At 38.6% G+C, this 20097-nt stretch overlaps 2 protein-coding genes and 1 pseudogene across 2 annotated transcripts; all 3 read right to left on the bottom strand.

Annotated features, from left to right (window-relative positions):
- Positions 1 to 176: 176 nt before the first annotated feature.
- LOC140016842 (uncharacterized) lies at positions 177 to 3130 on the bottom strand. Its single transcript, XM_072070869.1, has 5 exons — positions 3026 to 3130; positions 2028 to 2879; positions 1491 to 1940; positions 1331 to 1441; positions 177 to 1241 (listed from the first exon to the last, which is right to left on the bottom strand). The coding sequence occupies exons 1-5, from the start codon at positions 3128 to 3130 to the stop codon at positions 177 to 179; spliced, it is 2583 nt and encodes an 860-aa protein (XP_071926970.1).
- Positions 3131 to 8488: 5358 nt separating this feature from the next.
- LOC113693689 (serine carboxypeptidase 1-like) lies at positions 8489 to 10810 on the bottom strand (annotated as a pseudogene).
- A 7149-nt stretch (positions 10811 to 17959) lies between these two features.
- Positions 17960 to 18481, bottom strand: LOC140016838 (mitogen-activated protein kinase kinase kinase 20-like). Its single transcript, XM_072070860.1, has one exon. The coding sequence runs from the start codon at positions 18479 to 18481 to the stop codon at positions 17960 to 17962; it is 522 nt and encodes a 173-aa protein (XP_071926961.1).
- Between the last annotated feature and the right edge of the window lie 1616 nt (positions 18482 to 20097).

Raw genomic sequence — 20097 nt, 5'->3', positions numbered from 1 at the left:
ATCCAGAAGCTAACGAATCCTTCTCAGCAAACTGCAATACGACCAACCCCCAGAGCCGACGATTTGACTAGCGACACAAGGACCGCAGAGTCCACCTCCACCAATATACCCCGTATCCCCTTTGCCTCACACACTAGCAGCCCTTCCCGCACTACAAGTGCCTCAGCCTGCAGTACCTACTTCTCCCCAAACTCTTTGTAGAAAGCAAACACAAGTCTACCATTGGAATCGCGCAGCACCCCTCCCCCACTAGCTCTCCCATTGGCCACACTAGCATCCGTGTTTAGTTTGTAATGCAAGGCTGGAGGTTTTGTCCATGTAACCACTATTACCCGTCGGTTACGGGCCACCCCAGATGTTAGTCTTGCCCATTCACAATCCAGATCCCCATAAAACTGAGCCTTTTCAAGTTTGTTTGCTCTTCCCACGTCATATAAGAAAGCAATGACCTCACGTGTGACCCTCCAAGTAGAAAAAACCTGACCTTCAAATCTTGCCTTATTTCGTCCCTGCCAGATGAACCATGCCACCAATAGCGGGAGGACACATCTTATATGATGTGCAGGGATGCGAGGCAGCGATGTGGCCCACTTCCTCCATAACAGCTGAAGATCATCAAACGGCAGGTGAAGCATTCCAAACATAGTAGCAAAATGCCCCCAGACCTCCCTCGCCACCTGTCCACGGACAAAAAGGTGAAGCACCGATTCCTCCTCCGCGAAACAGCAGGAGCATCTGGATACCAAGGGCAGACCTCTTCGACGCAGCATCGAATCCAAGGGCACAAAGTTGTTCAGCAGTCTCCAAGCAAAGATAGATATTTTCAGCGGAACACCCCTATTCCAAACCAGACCATGCATCGGGAAGCCACCTCTACTTTGTCGACACAGCTCCCATGCCGAACTCAATGAAAAGCATTTCGTCGCCGACCCCGCCCATATGATCTGATCCTGCCCATCAAGGTCGAAAGGAGTCTCCAAGATCAAATCCACCAGATGGCAAGGAAGCCACTGCTTTAGTCTGTGCCCATTCCACCCTTCTCGACCAAAGAGTTCCGCCACCAAAAAATGAGGTCTGTCCATATCCGGTGGAACCAAAGTGCCTAAGGAACCAAGCTCACACCAAGTGTCAAGCCAGAAATCCACCATGCCCGGTCCCAGGCTCCATGTAATCTGTGATTCAGCCAACTCCAGTATACCAAGGAGTCGCTTCCATGTGCCCTTCGGTCTTGCTACCACCGCCTGGAGCAAGTATTGGTCACCGATATACTTAGAGAACATAAAATCCGACCATATGGATCCCCGTTGACGAAACCGCCACCATAACTTACATGAGAAGGCTTTGACCATGTCATCCAACGAGTGAACTCCCAATCCCCCCACCTTTGCAGGGAAACACAGCTTCTCCCAAGACGCCCAATGAATTCTTTTAGTGTCCAGAGCTGTATCCCATAAAAAAGAGTTGAATATTCATCCCAAGGCAACCAATACCGCTTTAGGGGGTTTAAGAACCTGCAAAAGATACAGCGGCATCGAGTTCAAAACGTGCTTTAAGTGAATTAATTTACCCCCATGGACAGCAGCATCGTACTCCAGTGGAAAACCCGTGCCCTGACCTTTCGCAATAATCCCATCAAAGGCAATTGACGAGCACCGACCTCGCAAAATGGGAACATCAAGATAGATCAGGGGAAAAAACTGCCGTTGAAACCCTAGAATGGAAGATACAAGTTTCACCTGCACCTCAGTCGCCCCAGATGGGCACACAAAGCAGCTTTTTGCTGCATTTATCCTCTGTCCTGAATACTGCTGATATTGCCTAAAAAAGCCTCCCACTGCTTCTAAGGTCTCCCGAGATAGTCTCGTGAAAATAATGACATCATCGGCGAATGCCAAATATGGAACTCTGCCTCCTCCAGCTTGGAAAAACCTATGTCTGCCCTAGTGGAATAAGGCAGCCTACCCTCTTCCAAAGAATTCAGAGACTAGCACGAAAAGACCTGGCGAGATCGGATCCCCTTGTCTGACTCCTGGCGTCGACTTGAAAAACCCCACCGGCTCCCCATTTACTAGCACCGAAAACCAATTATTTGCAACCAGGTGGAAGATCAAATCGACTGCATTTTGTTGGAAACCAAAAGCACGAAGCATGAAAATAAGAAACGACCACTCCACTCTATCATACGCCTTTTCCATATCCAGTTTCAACATGAGTTTTGGAGCCTCCAAGCGACGGTCGAGTTCCTGTGCATGCTCATGCGCCAGTAGGATATTATCAATTATTTGTCGTCCTGGGACAAAGCCAGACTGCCAAGGTGAAACCAGCTGGGGTAGAAGCTTGTTCAACCTATTGGTCACAAGTTTTGATATAATCTTGGAGCTAACGTTACACAGACTAATTGCCCGGAAGTCCTGCCAATGAGATGCCCCTTCTATTTTGGGCCCTAACATAATTAGGGTGCTGGTGACCCCTTTTGGCAACCACCCTCCCTTAAAATAGTCTTGGACCACTACCACCAAATCCTCCTTGATAATGTCCCAACACGCCTGGTAGAAACCAAACCCAAATCCATCCGGGCCAGGGGCACTATCTGGACTGATTGAGAAAACGACCTCGCGAACCTCATCCGTTGTAGGCATGGACATCAACCTCTCATTATCCACTAGAGACAGTTGTGGAAGAGTGAAAGGTAGCACTGAACGCCGATTGATACCCCTATCCGAACTGAACAGTGTCTCAAAGAACGCTGCGGCTGAGTACTTAATGTCCTCAACCGTTGTCAGCCACTGCCCCATCGAGCTGCGTATCCTAGATATAAAATTAAAGGCCCTCCGTTGCCAAACCACAGCATGGAAAAAAGTAGTGTTCGCATCCCCCGCCTGAATCCATCATATTCTCGATTTCTGGAGCCAAAATTCACAATCAATTGCCAGTTGGTGCATATATGCCAACCTGGCCTCATGATAAGCAATTTTTGCCGTCATAGTCCCCTCCATGTCATACTGTAACCCTTAGCACGCATAACCTGCTCAAGTTCTGCCACCTTGTTGCCAATATGCCCAAACACTTCCTTGTTCCATGTTCTCAGCTTGGCTCGCACGCATAACATTTTTCGATAGAACTCCGACATCGTACGTGCTGGACTGCCCTCTCCTCAAGCCCCCTGAACAACTCCAAGGAATGAGGCATGATGGGGCCAAACGTTGAGGTATTTACGTTGAGGTATTTAAATGAGGCGGTCCCTTGTCTCCCTGCGCCACACTTGATCAAAAGGGACGCATGATCTGATCGCTCCCGTGCAAGGTGCAGCACCCTTGAAACAACATACATCTCAGCCCATTCACGATTAACCAACACCCGATCCAGATACTGCCACACAGTCCCATTCGTCCAGGTAAACTTAGGCCCTTCAAACTCCACTGTGACTAGGCCACAATTAAAAATGGTTTGATTAAAGTCCATGTTTTGAGCATTCGGCGGTGCCCACTCAGCCGCTTTGAGGCCTCCGAGATGATGTTAAAATCCCCTGCCAATATCCAGGATCCTTGCCGTGAGGCTACAAAGCTCTCCATGGCACTCCAGAGAGGTCGGCGAGCTATCCCCGTGCAACGAGCATATATTGCCAAGAGAAAAAATGTACTAGCTGAGGAGCTGAACTCCATGTCAACCAAGTGGTCCGCTAAAGTGTTAAAAGAGATATTGATAGCGAGGTCCCATAGGACCCAGATCTTACCCTTCACAAAGGAGGCTGCCGACTAACAGCCAACAACCCTTTTCACAAAGTCTAACCGCCCTTCATCCGACATAGGTTCCAACAAAATCAGAACATTCACGTTAAAATCAACTTTCATCTTTTTTAAATACCGGAGCGAGTCCATCTTTGATGTACCCCGTATATTCCAAACAAGGAAATTAACTGGACCTAACATTAGAACGAAGTGCATACCGCTTTCGAGTGTCCCTACCTCTTGCATTTGATTCAGGATGTCTGCCCGTGCTCTTCATCCCTGCTGTGTTATCCAATTGGCTCAGGAGCTGCGCGTCAATTGGATCAATCCCAGGAGAGGGCCGCCACTGCTGCTCCAGCTTGCCAGACTGCTCCAAGCGACGTGTCAACTGTACCTGCATGGCCTGGAGTTCCTGGTACTGCAACCTGTTCGACGCCTTCCCACGTACTGGGCTAAGTGACGTTGCACCCCTCAGCTTGTGGGCTCTGAGTCCCACTGCCTCGTCACCAACCCCATCAAGGACCCCAAATGGGTTGCTGAGAAGCACCTGTGATGCCACGCTGGCCTAGCCAGACCCCTGCTTCCCAGCATTGTCAAGCAGCAAAGCGTATAAACCTCTTGCATCTGCTCCCTCCGCTCCTGCCTCAGCCACTGATGTCACGCCATGCACGGGCAATGCCCCTTCTGCCGCCGCACTTCCATGCACTTGCACTGCCCCGTCTACCTCTGCACTTCCATGCGCGCTTCGGCCACCTGAATGGTGCCGCCATGTTACTTCCCTAAACTGTACCATCCCCGCGACCTGGCCCTCCCCGCTGGCTTCCCGTTCCTCAAGCTGTCCCTGCACCAAAGGTAAAGCCGAGCACTGTCCACCCTCTATCACAGGCGAAGTTTGCTGGGTCCTCCGCCCTCCAACCTCCTCCTCCTCTACCGTTGTCTTACCTTTATCTCCTTTGGGGCGAGACTCAATGCGCGGTTGCTGCTGTGTCGGCGATGGTTTTACTGGTTTTAGTTCCAGGTGTTTCCTAAAGCACCCCTGTTGCACGTGACGAAATCTCTCACAGAAGGAGCAGAAATCCGACCAGTTTTCGTATTCCACCGCCTGCCAGAAACTATATTCCTTATCCCCTATCCAAATCCCCTGTCCAAATCTTTTTCACAGGTGGCTGGGTTACATCTAGCTCCACCAGCAACCTTGCTACGGACGGTCTTCGCAGATCTCCCGTCGCTGTATCAATCTTCAATAGATGTCCCAAAACAGATGCCAACTTGTTCAATAGGTTCCTTGCAAAAAACGGGATAGGCAAACCCGGAAAACTTACCCACACCGGAGCAATTGATACCTCTTTATTAGCTTTGAAATCCAAAGACCACTTTGAGATTGTCATCGGCGAGCTCTTGATGAACCACATGCGGCGTACAAAAAGTCTTGTGTAGTTCTCCTCCACTCTTGGCCGAATGAGAACATGGTTTGCATCTAACAAAGCCACCGTGCATTCCCCCTTCAACCCTAGCGACAAAAAATTATTTGATTTCTGCAGGGGAGATGCCCATGTTTATTGACTTGGTTGGGGGAAAGGATGTATTAGGCGATATGGAACAGGGGGTAAAAGGTCCTGAGTTCGAAACCTCCCACTAACACTTAAAAAAAAACTTGGTTCAAAGTAGAAATGTTTTGGGTCTATGGTTTACACTATAAAGCCAAAAAAAAAAAAAAGAGATAGATTAGCCTATTATCTTGGGTACAAAGTTGGTTTCAGAGCAAATCCCATACATTAAAAAAAAAAAAAGAATTGTGGAGCTGCCCATTGTCTTGGGTATTATAATTGATATCGGAGCAAGTTTTATCTGAATTCTGCATCAATGAACATGGGCAAGATAAAATTACATAGTGCAATTAATGGCTTAGATATGTTTAATTTGAATTTAGCCAAACTTTTGGCTATATTAAAAGTTGAACCATTTTTCTACCTTGTCAACTTCCAATACACAATTTAACATGAATATAAATTTTTCATCAAGTGTAACAATTAATCCTTAAAGCCTCAAATTTACATAAATAGTCGCGATTCACATACAGATTCTCTAAGCAGAAATATGTGAAAACCGTTGTTGTGTAGAGTGATAGTTAAGCACTTTTTCTATTTCTTTATTTTCTGGCTGGATTGGATGAAAGTATCTCAAATTATTTTTATCTAGAAAATACATACCCGAAAAAGATTTTTTTTAAAGAGAGAGAGAGAGAGAGAGAGAGAGAGAGAGAGAGAGAGAGAGAGAGAGAGACATAGACAAATCTCAGGAAACATGTGGTTAGAGGGCATGGGATGTTTTTCTCTTTTTCAAGGGTAAACAAACATATACAATGATGTGTTGTTAAACCAGTAGACATGAGTTCATTACGTAAACAGTTCTTGACAAACTTGATATTAGCAATTGGTGATCAAAGTTTACTCCTTAAGAAACAGTTAGATTAACCATCTGACAAAAGGAGAGTCTTTTGGCCTATAGTTTTCCATTTTAATCTGCGCATGCATCAGACAGACGACAACTTAGTTGTGATTTTGAAGCGTGAAAAATTGATTGCTCCGCCCGGTTTATAACTTTGTTGTGTAATAATAAATGGTTCTATGCAAAATTTGGCATCTTTTCAATAAGTGGAAAGATAGTTGCATGGAGATTATACAAACCCATTTAGTTAAATTTACTCATATTCGTCCATGAATAGGTGGGTATGGGTAAAAATGAACCCAATAATACCTGAAGAGGTAGTTTTTGGACGGTCAAGCCGAGCTGACCTAATACGTCCTCTTCCTGAGTGAAGTGACTTTGTGATGTCTTTTCCTGCACTAGACAGGGCTTTTTCCCCCTGATCACCTCCGATGATTAAGTTAGTTTATTGGGAGATGAATAACGGGAATGAAAATAGTAGAGCTCTTACTATATTTCTCTCTCCTTTTCTCTTCCCTTGTCTTTTGAAGAATCTTTCTAATTCCTCAAAGATACCCAGATTTTCAACTACAAACTCTGCTATCCGGGCGAGGGCTTCTTCGTTTGCAGGTTGAGTCCATTGGGACCCTTGGTCTTCTGAAGTGTTTTCGGGCTGTGCAGCTGTGCTCGGCTCAGCCCCTGTAGGGGGGATTCTCTTACTCCTAGAGCGCGTAGATTTCATATTTAGAATATCTTCGGAGCCTCATGGTGGATACCAATTAAAGAGGTAGTTTTTGGATGGTTAAGCCGAGCTGACCTAATACGTCCTCTTCTTGAGCGAAGTGACTTTGTGATGTCTTTTCCTACACTAGACGGGGCTTTTTCCCTCGGATCACCTCCGATGATTAAGTTAGTTTATTGGGGGAAGAGAAAAGGAGAGAGAAATATAGTAAGAACTCTACTATTTCCATTCCCATTATTCATCTCCCAGTAAACTAATTAACTTAATCATCGGAGATGATCCGGGGTAAAAAAGCCCCTCTAGTGCAGGAAAAGACATCACAAAGTCACTTCGCTCAAGAAGAGGGCGTATTAGGTCAGCTCGGTTTGACCGTCCAAATACTACCTCTTCAATACCTATTTAATAAATTGGTATAATTGGATAACTCTCTAAATCCAATTAACCCATTTAGAATTGTCTTCACAATCACATCCATCGCTACTCACGAATCATAGCCATAGACTCTCTTTTGTTCCCAAGACTTCAAGAATTAATTTGTGCTTTTCTTTTTCTCGGCTCAGTTATTCTCTTAATAAAAGAAACTATAGTCATTTTGTCATGATATCCTACTTAATTTTTTTCTCAGATTCTTCATTTTGTCATGATGTCAACTACTTTTGTTTTATTTATTATTATTATTTGTTGGTTTTATCTTATCATTTTATTTTCTCGTAATTTGTTAATTTGCTCATTTTTCAGCATTACCAATTTATGATAAGTTTTAGCCTTCTTTCCTACTTTTTCAAAATGAAAATTTAAATTTATTCATGGAAAAAATGCTAGGGGTTCAAAGTCTTTGGATTAAGTTTTATGATAACTTTCATATTGTTTAGTCCAATTTTTTATATTTTTATTGTTCCATTATTAAATAATATGTAATTTTGCAACATAGCACATGGATGGGAAAAAATTTGTAATTAGAATTATTGGGCATTATAAGTAAATATTTAAAATTAATGATGGGTGCAAACTGCAAAGGGTGGTATAAATTGAAAATTTGGCTTACAAAATAAATTTAGATGAGTTTGGAAAAGGTTAGAATACATGGGTAATTAGGTTACCCAACTCTTTTTTTGACTTATCCATTTATACACATCTAATTAAATAGGTATAAATGAGTTAACTTACTTATATCCATTATCTATTTTAACCCATCCAAACCCATTCAAGTCATCCATTTTGACACATCTCATGGAGATGACAAATGAAGTATAAAATATAAATCCCCTTTGGGATTTACATCTGAGTGGCCAAGATTTTGCTATTAAACTCTTGATCAAGTCACATTCTTGGGTTAAGAACAGTTGAGATTACTTTTCAAGGACAAGCATGACAGTTAACATGATAAGGGAACTTTTTGGCAAGAAGCAAATTTATGATGATTAACTGTAGTACTTACAGAATAGAGTAAGTTTTAAGGATCAATAATTTTGATTTGAGAAAATAGACGAGATCATATACACAACTGATCAATACGAGGTGAATGATTCATAGGTATATCTCAAGTCATATTCCATTTCACGATTGATCATACACTTTGGTTTAATCAGCTCTAGTTGGAAGGTGGAAGCTTTCCAACCAAGAACGATGAGAACAATGTTAATGCTCGGGCAGGCTGATAACTAGGAACAAGATGTCCAGCTCCCCTTACTGCAACAAAGGTTAAGTTTTCATATTCCACTGCATAACCACCAACCTGAACAAGTATACAACATAGGATTAAAAAAACTTAATTTTCCTTGTACAACAATTGAACATCAGGATTCTTTTAACCAAAGAAATGAAATGCAAAAAAAGAAAACGTATAATTTGCAGTTGAATCTTGTTTACCTCGCCTTGAGTGTACCAAGCATACCAAGGAGTTTTCGCGGAGAGCCTGAGATTGTTCAAGGCATATCTAGTTGTTGTCACAGAACAAACACTACCTATGTCCCCACTGCAATTCAAAATGATCAAACTTTAATCAAACACTATCTGGATAGGAAGTTTCTCAGGCAATCATGATTTTACAACTCAAATTTTTGGCTTCCTTACCTATACAGCCAAACGCTAACGCCACTTGAAGTGAGCTCCTTGATTACAGGTAACACTGTGTCTGTCTCGTGATCCCAATTATGGCCTATGTAGCCACTGTGTGTAGAATTATGTTTTTTTTTTCTTTTTAAAACTTAGTTTAATAAAATGAAAAGGAAAGTATACAATTAAGTATCCATTGTGGATTTCTCGTATACTACTGGAAATAGAATAACAAAACATTATATCATACGTACTTGTAGTTTTTCCAAGGTCCAGGGATTCCGGTGGTATTAGCATGAAGTGATTTTTGCACGGCAGGAGTATTTAGGTAAGTGTAAACATAATTATCCGAGCATGGATCATGCTCATTTATCTGTTTCAATCAGAGATATATTAAAAAGTATGTTACTTTAATTTGATTTTCATTTAGAGGAGAAAATCAGAAAGGAAGAGAAGTGGTAGTGTATCGAATCAAGTTTTTGTACCGAAGGAGGAGTACTTGAAGAAGAAGAAGAACACAAGGGAGCAGAAATATTGTTACTGTCAATATGGCCTTTAGCTGAATGTGCTTGGCTCTTGTATGTTTGACAAGCATCTGGAGGTGGATCTGCTGAGGAAAAATTGCAATTGGAAACTATACCTTGATGGATTTCATCGGATATTAGGGCATGTGTCCAGTAATAATCATAAGTCCCCCTGTTTTGTGTTTCAATATCATAGTGTCCATTCCCAATCCGAATTCCATGGACAATTTATATTCATCATTTAATGTGTAGGGTAAGCTAGTTAAATTAAATAAAAACAATTGATGATTCAAGAAATGTATCACTTACAACAACTCCTTTCAAGTTAATAACAGTTTGGTTAGTTATCTTGTTGTTATGGAGGATTAGTTGAGCAAGTTGAGGCACGTACCGACCGGCATAACCTTGTTCGGCTATAAAAAATTCTTTGGTTTTGTATTCTGGGAATCTTTCTAACCAATTGACTAGAAATGTGTAAGAATCTGCAGCAGTTTTTGTGTCTCCGATAATGTAATCAGACGATGTGTTTGAGTAAGAAAATCCAACACCGGCAGGAGACTCCAAGAAAAGTACATTTGCCACTGTTTGAAAAATACAGAATTCTTTCGTTAGAGCTTATTCTAAATCGTTTCAAATCAATTAACACCTGCTTTACAACGTATGAGTTCTTACCATTGTTCCCACAACGTTTTTCCACCTTTGCTAACTCGAAATGGTCCGAGTTCAGTCATCGCTCCAATCTCAAATGAAGATGCACCAGGTCCTGTAGTCAAATCTCACCACGTAACAACTTCTTTACATGAAATATCTACCTTCGGGGAAAAAAAAAAAAGAATAATGGAGACAATTGCTACCTCCATTTAGCCAGAGCACAAGGGGTTTGGTAGATGAATTTTGAGACTTGGCAAAATAGTAGAAGAGAGCTCGACCGGCCTTTGGATCCACAGTGACATACCCTGAGTATTGATAAAAATTCACGCCATTTGGTTCGCCTGGCAACGCTGTGATCTTGTCAGTTGCCTTCAGACCATCTTGGGGGCCAATGAAAACTGGCGAATACTCGTTGTTCAGTTCCTCATTCACATGATTGACTGATTTTCTTAAGCTACTAGCCTGAAGGAATTTCGCAAGACGATCATATCCATCATATCCATGTTCACCATAACATTGTGTAGCAGATGCCACTAGGCAGATAAGAGCAAGATATAACAGTAATAGTTGAAGATTGACTTTTGATCATTGACCAAAGAAAAAACAAAATGCCAACGTAAGCCAATGTTTTCAGAACCGGACCGGACCGGCCGGTTCGACCGGTTGGACCGCGAACCGGCCATGTCACCGGTCCGGTCTAATGTTAAAGCCGGAAGTTCATGGAGAACCGTTGAAACCCGGACGAACCGTGCGAACCGTTAAGAACCGTAAACCGGCGGTTTTTTAAATTCTTCAACAAAATATTAAGAATGGTGTAGCTAAGATTCGAACCTGGGTCTCCAAGTTTAAATATGACAATCTTACCGCTAGACTGTACTTAAGTTTGTTGAGAATTCTACTTAACTAAAAAATATATTAAAACATCAAGTTCTTCTCTTATTTTTTTTTTCAATTTTTTCTTCTTAACCATTTTTAACCCAAATATCCACAACAAGATTTTCTCAAGTCTTCACCATTATTATCAGGTTATTATCTTTAGCAGATTGTAAACAAGTTGAAAATTTCAACTTTTCTTGTTTTCCAACATTTTAGTAAGTTTAATTTTTTTCTTTTCAAGGTTTTTTTCTATATTATTATCTTTAGTTGATTTTTTGCATTTTCTTCTTTTTCCCCTCAATTTTCATATGTTTCCCTCATTTTTGTTTTATTTTTATTCGATTAATTAAGGATGAAATTTTTGCAAAAGTAGTGCACATCCATGTAGGAATTGGGTAAGAATTACAAATAATAACATTGGGTTGGTCAAAAATATGGTAGTTGGCACATAATCGAAGCTATTGATAATTGAATTTAAAATAATTAATGGTATAGGATCATTGAATTTAATATAACATGTTAATTAGTAATGTTTAGTAGCAATTAATTTTTTATGTGTTTAACTGTATATTTGTTTTTCAAAAATTTTTAGTTTTTTTTAGTTTGAGCAATTAGATTTATATTTTTATAATAAAATTTTAACTTTTTCAGCTTAAGTTGATGAAATTGTGAAGGTGGTGTGGTTGCTTATCATGCCACTGATAAAAGTTTGCTATTCAAATAGTTTGTCTTAACTTGAACTCTTTTATGGATTTTTTTAAGGGTTGTAAAAGAATTTCAATATTTAATTTATTTATTTTTTGTGTTTTTATTTGTGATAATTGGTGCACATTTGGATTGTATCTATTTATGTTTATAATGAATTTATGAAAACTTGTGGTGAATTATGATATTTTAATTATATTTATCATTCCATGTTTTGTGTATAACTTTTAGAAAATTTATTATTATCATAACTTAAATTAAGTTATGTTGGTAAAGTTCAAGTGTAGAATGAAACCTGCTTAGTACTTAACACTAAAAAAAAAAAAAAAAAAAAAAAAAAAAAAAAAAAAAACAGTGAACCTTTGAACCGGCCGGTTGGACCGGTCGGACCGGTCGAACCGCGAACCGGCCACCTCTCCGGTTCACTGACCGGTCCGAGTTTAAAAACATTGACGTAAGCTATGAGTCGTAGATTTTGGATTCTTGGCTGATAAGCAATGTTCCCGGCAAACATGGATACATTAATCACTAGTCTAACAATTCATGGAAACATTAAATTTCTGCGCAATGTTATAATAGTAGTACAAATGATGCCTCTAATGAGTAGAGATTAACAAAATATTCTAGGGGTAATTTCAGAAACCTCCCTTGAGGTTTCTTAGTATTTCACTTAGTTCCCTTGTTGTTTTAAAAATTAGACTTAGCTCCCTTGATTTGACACTTTGGTAATCAAACTTTAAAATATAGTAAAAAATTTAATGAATGCCATAAAATGCCCTTATCTTACAAAGTTCAATTTATTCTTCTAAACAAAAAGAGTATCAAGTTTTTCATGCTAATATTTGTTATTTAATAATCAACTATAACAATAAATTTTTTGCTATAATAGGGTATTTTTCATAGTGCTTTATTGGGAATATAAATTCTCTTTAAGATAGAAAAGAAAGTGCTATATTGTTTCTTTTAAATTTTTTGGACTATTTTTTTAATAAAATTTGTAGACTAGTTTAGTGGTGGAACTATCATAATTTGGTAATGATTTTGGGCCATTTGTTTTTAATCATTGTTGACTTATCCTTGATTTTGATACCCCAAAAAAGAGCTACAAAAAAATTGGAGGATATTAAAAGTTATCAAAAAATATTACTAGTTTAACGTTTAATTTGGATAGATATTAAGGACAATATTGATAGTTCTTCTATACTTCTAATGAAATATAAGAGAAATGAAGAAGAAGGAAAATGGTAAAAAAATTATAAAATCCATAATTTGCATAAACATGGCAACAAGAGAGTTTTATTAAAAATATTAAGGTTAGTATTGTCATTTTAAATGGACAAGGGAGGCAAGTGTAATTTTTGAAACTCTAGAAGAGCCAAGTGAAATTATTAGAAACCTCAGGGGAGGTTTCTGAAATTATCCCAATATTCTACCTTATCCGGATAGAGTAGAATGGTATGTAAGATTTATTAGCTTGATGGTGAAATTACACAAATTTAATTGCTCATATTTTGACAGGTGGGTAAGGTGGTTGAACTTGTTTGCTTCTGGCTGGAAAATTCAAATAAATAAGCAGAGAAAAAGACAATGCTGAAAACGCATCTCCACTTAGAGACTACGTGTAAATTTACAAGAATACGTACAGAAAGGTTAATGGGGCGATGCCATTCTAAAAATTTTGTTTCGTTTTCAGCCTAACATTATTCTGTCCAAATTCATTTCCAGTACGAAAACCATTTCCAAAATTTTATTGGGCAAGGCGTATTTCAATCCAAAGGAGTAATGATATATGTCACCGATTTTTCGTCACGGGTGTATCACCTCCAATATGAATGTCCACATAGAACATGCCACATGTTAAGATTTATTTATAAAATTAAATTTATGTATTTTTTAATTTGAAAAAATTTGTATTTGTGTAATTTTCAATTTTAATCAAGTTTTCTAATTCACATGTAGGAAGCCTTTTCAAAGGATGATTTCTACACCAATTAGCTTTATTGCATTTATTCAGTCAATCCTCTCTAACACCCGACCTTTTTCTTCCGTGAATTCAAGACGACTCCATAAGCATTTTTAATTCAAGACGACTCCATAAGCATATTTAATTCAAGTAAACTCCACAAGTTGTGTAATTCATTTCTGAATTGTATAAAAAAAAAAGGCATAAAAGGAGTTAATTCTACACCATATAGTACATCTTTGGTCATTAGTTCATTTGGTCCTAAGTTAATTTTGTACATGTTCTCCTACTTAGTTCTATTTGGTCCTTGGCTCTAGATTATACTAAATTTAGTTAATTAACAACAATGATAGCCAAGAAACCTTCCAAATTGACAACTAGTTATTAGTTTGGGAGCTTACAAATACCAAACCTTAATTGATTTTGTATAAGTATTATATAAGGTAAGCTTGAAGAGAATAATTAAGCATGATAAATTTTATTAATTTGATATATATTTCACGTAATTATTGCCATGTCATTACTCCTTAAAGATGGGAAAAGAAACCTTATTATGCATCATCACTCCACATAGGCAATGTGAAAATGAGATGTTGCCATCCTACCGAAAATACACAACCAAAAGAATGAAAAGAAGTTCAAGACATCAGATGGGTGGAATAGTCAGACAATATTTAGGATGAGCAAATGAGCCCAGATGCCTTTGGAGCTTCAAAACATGCTCTTTTATTTTTTATTTTTTTTCCAAAAGATAGCCCAGATGCCATTAGGCATACAAGACTAAGAAGAGATAATGATAATGCTGATGTTGATGCACATTTCATCCCTTAAGTTTGCAATTTTGTTGGATTATCACTCAATCAACTCTTAATTTCATTCAAATACTTCTGCATCTCTTTTACTGTCTATTTGATGATAAGTGCATCACCGAGTAAACCAGTTTTAGAGCTATAGTTAGCAAACCTGTTTTTGATGTAGACCAATTAAATATGAAACATGTGCTTTCTTGAAATCCTCGTTATACGCTTGTGCTAATGTCTGGTTTTGTGCATTTTATGTTCCTCTTGCAGTGGTCGGCTAATAAGAACATTTGCAGATGTCAAGTACGGGAACTATCATTTGACTCCATTGGAGATAATCTACAATGTCATTTCTTTTGTTGTAGTTCTCTTCACAGTCTACACAAAGAGGAAAATGGATGAACTTAAAAGGGCAGAGACCAATGACACAGAATCTGCCCATGGCAATGAAAATGGTGAGATGGAGAAGCTTCCTTGACAGATTCGAATCCACAGGGACTGGGAGTAACTGTTTCTTTTCAAATCCACAGTAATAAAGGGGGTGTTTTTGTGCAGAAGATGACAATCAAAGAAATTCAAATAAAATCTAAAAAACTATTAAAAATTAAATAACAAGTTACTAAAATCAAATGAATGATAACTAAGACTCTAACCAAGAAATAACTTTAGCAATGGTGCACCTAATTGTTCATCGAAGCAAAGGCAATTCCAATTATTTATCAATAAATAGGTTATAACTACCAAACAAGCGATGACAGTCAACTCCTCCTTATTGTGTCGGTGATTAAGGTACGCCCGTTAATCACTGCTCCAATTGAGAAATAATCCTAGGTACACCCGTAAGATTTAATTTTCCAATTGCCTTACGTATTAGAGGAGCCCTATTCTAATCAAATAACACACTACTAGGGTTATTTCAGATTAGCCCGCGTATTCCCCTGACACAAATTTAATCATGCCAGTTGTCACTAATTCAAGGCGATTAAACAATTACGGATTTAATGCCCTAATTGATAATAGATTACCAAATGAACTAATTATCCGGATCCAAGACAATCAATTAATTAAATAACCATAAGCACTGCAATAAGGAAATATGCAACTACCAATAAATAAGAGGAAAAGATAAAATTAAATCGATCTCACAATTTTAGGTGACCCAAAGCATCTGTTGTTCCTTGACTAGACAAAGGGAATTAGTTCATGTTTGACGAACGAATCCCATACAAGACTGCATAAATAGTTGCGACGTACATTTTCCCAATTAGGGAGGAAGAAATGGTGGAAAACCAAATAATGGAAAAAAAGACTGCTTCCTCAAAAAAAGATGATGACCCCTTATTTCTACCCTAAGTGTAGCATACGTGGACTCAAAACTACTAAAGGACGAAATTGTCCAAAGCCCCAAGAGAAGTCTTCTGCTACTCCCCGTACCTATTGAATTACTAATCTATTCTAATGCTTGGCTCTCATGTGCGGCGGCCCACCAGGAGAGAAACGACTCCAGCCTTTTGTGCTTCTTTTTTATTGTTGTCTTCCGCAAATTATCAAAAAGACTTGTGTCTTCTTGTTCCAAAAATACCCTTGAAGACCTTCCATTTAAATTCTTTCCCGATAACTGTCAAATTGGCTTTGATTGTGATATTTTTGTTCTACTCCCTGAAATAAATGTAAATTATGAAAAGTGAGTAGAATCTAATAATTAATCCACATCAGGTCAGGTAATAAGAAAAATTAATAATAACATAAATAATGAAATTGTAACCGATCATTCCTCTTGAAAAGCCCAAACAAATGAGTTTCCAATCATGCGGTGATTTACATATATATATATATATATATATATATATATATATATATATATATATATATATATATATATGTATATACATAGCTTAGGCATGTTTGGGAGTGTATATAATCTAAGCTTCCAGGGGAGTTCTTTTAGATCCCTTGGGAATTTGACAACTTGTAACAAGATAAATTGAAATCCATTGAGAATATATATCACAGCCTAACATCTTCTAGTTCTAGAGGTTTTCTTGGTGTCTCCAGTTTCTTTATAATCTGGCACATGATATATCAGCTGTCAGCTCATGAACGTTTGTCCCAAGTCCATATGAACTGCTTCAATGCCTACGTGAGACTTATGCCAATTAGGCAATAGTCGTACTTGTATGTGTGTGCCAGATTATAAAGAATGGGGAGGGGACGGAGGATTAGAATCAATAATGACTTCTAATTCTTGATACTTCAGCCTGGTTTTCTTGTTCTATTCTAGTGTCAAAGGAATAAATTGCAAACAAAAAAGAATTTAAGAGATATGATTTGCCCTCTAATTCAACATTATTTTGAATTTAAAAAAGATTTTCTTTAAACATTATTTAGAAATATTACAAACAAAAACTATATATAGAAAAATATTATCAACTCGGAAAAGTTTTTTGTACTGATTAAGCCTCATCCCTTCCATTTTTTGTGGCCATATAACACCCTAATAGTTACAACTCTTCTATTCTTTCCATTTTTACTTTTTTTTCCTCAAAAACTTCTCCATACCGTGCAACTACTAATATAAGGCCACCTCAATTGACTTACTTTCAGGTTGTGTACTTTGATTGCATGCGCCTTACTGATTCCTGCCTGCGTATCCATAAAAATGGTTTTATGGGATCAAGCCCCACGTAGTTCTGTAGTACATATTGTTAGCTGAAGATCTTCTTTGCATCGAAGTCTTTGTGGGTTGTCCTTCAAGTCTACCAGCTTCAAATCTAGAGTTTTTGGCCGAACACTCTGCTCTTCTCTATACAGCAACACTCGAGTGTCATTGTTAACTCTCCTTCTTTAACGTGGACGAACTGATACTCGTAATTCATGCATGTTACTTGCCTCTGAATCTTCCCCACGACCTTGTATTTCTCATGCCAGGACACAGTTGATTGATTCTATTCCACAAGGAATAGAAAACGGACCTCCAACGGCTCGTGTATATGAATTGGGAAAAGCTGATATGAACTATTCTCTTTAGGAGGGGAGGGTTGAGACAAGAAGGAAGGATATGACTGAGTTTGAATGGGAGTCGAAAACAGGTGTTCGATAACAATCCATCCATCGTAGATGACGAAAGGGTTGTTCTGAAATTGAGTTTCTTCAACTGGAGGTAATCCCTTCATATTTCGTGTAATAAATGGATGATCAAGAAGCATGGGAGCTGTCCATCTACAATTTGGATCTGTTAGGAAGAATCTCCTCAAGAAATCTTTTCCAAGTTCGGAAATTACTGAAGATGGACCTTGCACCATCTCAACATACAAATCCCACATCTCCTCGTCCGTCCAAGTTTGTCTTCCCGTCATCATCTCCAAGATAGTGCATCCAAGTGACCATACATTGGTTGCTGTCCCGTGCATCCTAAACATTATGGACTCTGGTAATGCATAAACCCGCGTGCCACGATAGCGACGCAAAAATTCGACTCGATGATCCTCCTAAACGTGCTTGGCTAGTCCAAAATCAGCGATTTTCAGATGGTGCAAATCAGTCCCATTTATTTTTGGAAAAACGAGGATGTGGCAGGGCTTCAAGTCACAGTGAACTAACCCTCTCCGATGAACATGGGAAAGACCACTAAGCAACATGTAGGAGTAAACGGCTGCATGGGATTTTGGCATGGTACTTCCCTTAACGTTGTAAGCAACGATCAGATCATGAAGGGTGCCTCCGGGTGCATATTCCATTAACATGTTGTAAACTTCTTTTCCCTTCTCGATGCTAATATCCTCGGCAAAGCACCGAACAATATAGGGATTATCTACTACTTCTTTCAAGAACTCGGCCTCCTTTATAGTTTCTTTTGAGTGCTCAAACTCAGCACTCTTAACTGCTGCAAACGAACCTCCCAGGAATAGAGAATTAGCTTCGCCAACCAAGTATACAGTCCCGTACGATCCGGCTCCAAGTTTTTTGTACTTCTTCCACTTCAAAGTTGTAGCAGTGAATATACTTGTCATCTTGACCATCTTGAAAATGCCGCAGTTGAATCACTAGTTGATGAAACTGCTGCACAATTATTGATCTTGAAGAGGGGATGGTTGCATAGAATGCGATATTTTCTTGATAGTATTGGCGTCTGTATCATCTACAGGAAACTCTTTTGCAGGCTCAACTTTTGTAGTGAAACGATCTCTCTTACTGTAGCATTAGCACAATATTAATTGTGAAAACCCGAAAATTTTTTATTTTCTAGGCATTTATTTTAGTCTTTTGTACCTAAATTCCATATTTTCTTTCTTATATGAATATTTTGGGAATTTTATGAGTACATATGATTTTTAAAATATTTTTCCTATATAAGTTATTTTCTATGTTAATGGTGGTGTACAGTGGATGTGGGATCCGCTAGTGCGATAAATGTGGTAACTATGGTTAATTGGGAGAAGTTGTATACAGGGATTATATTACATGGTATTGTGAGCTAATTAGAGGTTAGCTAGTTAATTAAGTATTGCAAGACAAAGAGTTGAGATAAGCTTAAAAAGGCCACATGTTGCATTTTCATTGGATGGTGGACTTTTGACTAGTCTTTCTTCACCTTTACTAAAATAATTTTGACCAAAAACCATCTTCATTTCTAAGCTTCTTGGCCAAGCAACTAGAGAGAAAAGAAGAGAGAAAGCTTTTTCAATTTTTCTTCCTTTCTTGCTTGAATCTTGCAAACCTACCGTTTAAATTCCAAATTCCTCCACAAAAGTGAGTTGATAAGCTAATTTAAGACTTTTAGTGGAGCCATTTGTGAAGAACAAGCTCTAGTTATCTTGCTTCTTGGAGTTGCAAAGGTGAGTTGTCTAGATATCTTCCTTCTCATGATAATAATGATCAATTAAGGATTTCTAGTGGTGGAGCATGTCATTTTGTAGATTATTTCATAAATTATGGTTGAATTGTCTAATTTTCCTATTTATTGAGGATTTTTCTGTTTTAATATATAAATTATTGTTTAGTCATGGATTGATGGTTTGTTATGGTGTGAAATGGAGTTTATATAGGTTAGTTACGATTGTTTGCGAAAAATTTCGGTTTTGTATAGAAATTTCAGCTTTAGGGTTCCAAACAGGCCTGTTCTGTCTGGATTTATTTGAGCATGTTAGAGGCCGAATCAAGCTTAGGTTAAAACATAAAAGTTGTAGCAAATGGTGTTAACTAGTTGGCTGTAACATTTCAACTCGATCTAAGTTGTGTAGCCTGAGAAAAGATATAAATACTGTAGACTGCCATAGGAAGAGTTCGCTGGACAGGGTGGGCATTTCACCCAATCTAACCGTGACTTTTCACCCTGATCCTTACCGAATTAGATTTTGGCCAAAACACGAAAGTTGTAGTGCTAGTCTTAGCTTTCCAACGGCCCTGGAAACACCTCAATTGGACTTCAGTAGCCTGAATTATGGTCGTTTAACCATACTGCAGTTAGCTAACCTGTTTGTGCGATACTGGTTTAGTACATTGAAATTTTGACCTAGCTACCCTACGAACGGGACTGAGTGGTCTTCATCAAAGTTGTAGCCCTTTATCTCAGCTTTGAAACGGTGTAAATTGCACTCCAATCCGATAAGTGTTGCTCTAGTTGTGA

Source organism: Coffea arabica, chromosome 1e, assembly GCF_036785885.1.
Source record: "Coffea arabica cultivar ET-39 chromosome 1e, Coffea Arabica ET-39 HiFi, whole genome shotgun sequence".
Lineage (NCBI taxonomy): Eukaryota > Viridiplantae > Streptophyta > Magnoliopsida > Gentianales > Rubiaceae > Coffea > Coffea arabica.
Note: the sequence above shows the minus strand (reverse complement) of the source record. Positions and strands in the feature narration are given on the sequence as shown.

Bases quoted from the DNA above. Each gene is read 5' to 3' on its own strand.
- LOC140016838 (XM_072070860.1), bottom strand. From the start codon at position 18,481: ATGACAAGTATATTCACTGCTACAACTTTGAAGTGGAAGAAGTACAAA.
- LOC140016842 (XM_072070869.1), bottom strand. From the start codon at position 3,130: ATGTCGGAGTTCTATCGAAAAATGTTATGCGTGCGAGCCAAGCTGAGA. The intron at 1,941-2,027 runs GTCAGACAAGGG...TTATTCCACTAG, and splicing joins TTTTCAAGTCGACGCCAGGA to GGCAGACATAGGTTTTTCCA. The intron at 1,442-1,490 runs GTATTGGTTGCC...TATGGGATACAG, and splicing joins TTCTTAAACCCCCTAAAGCG to CTCTGGACACTAAAAGAATT.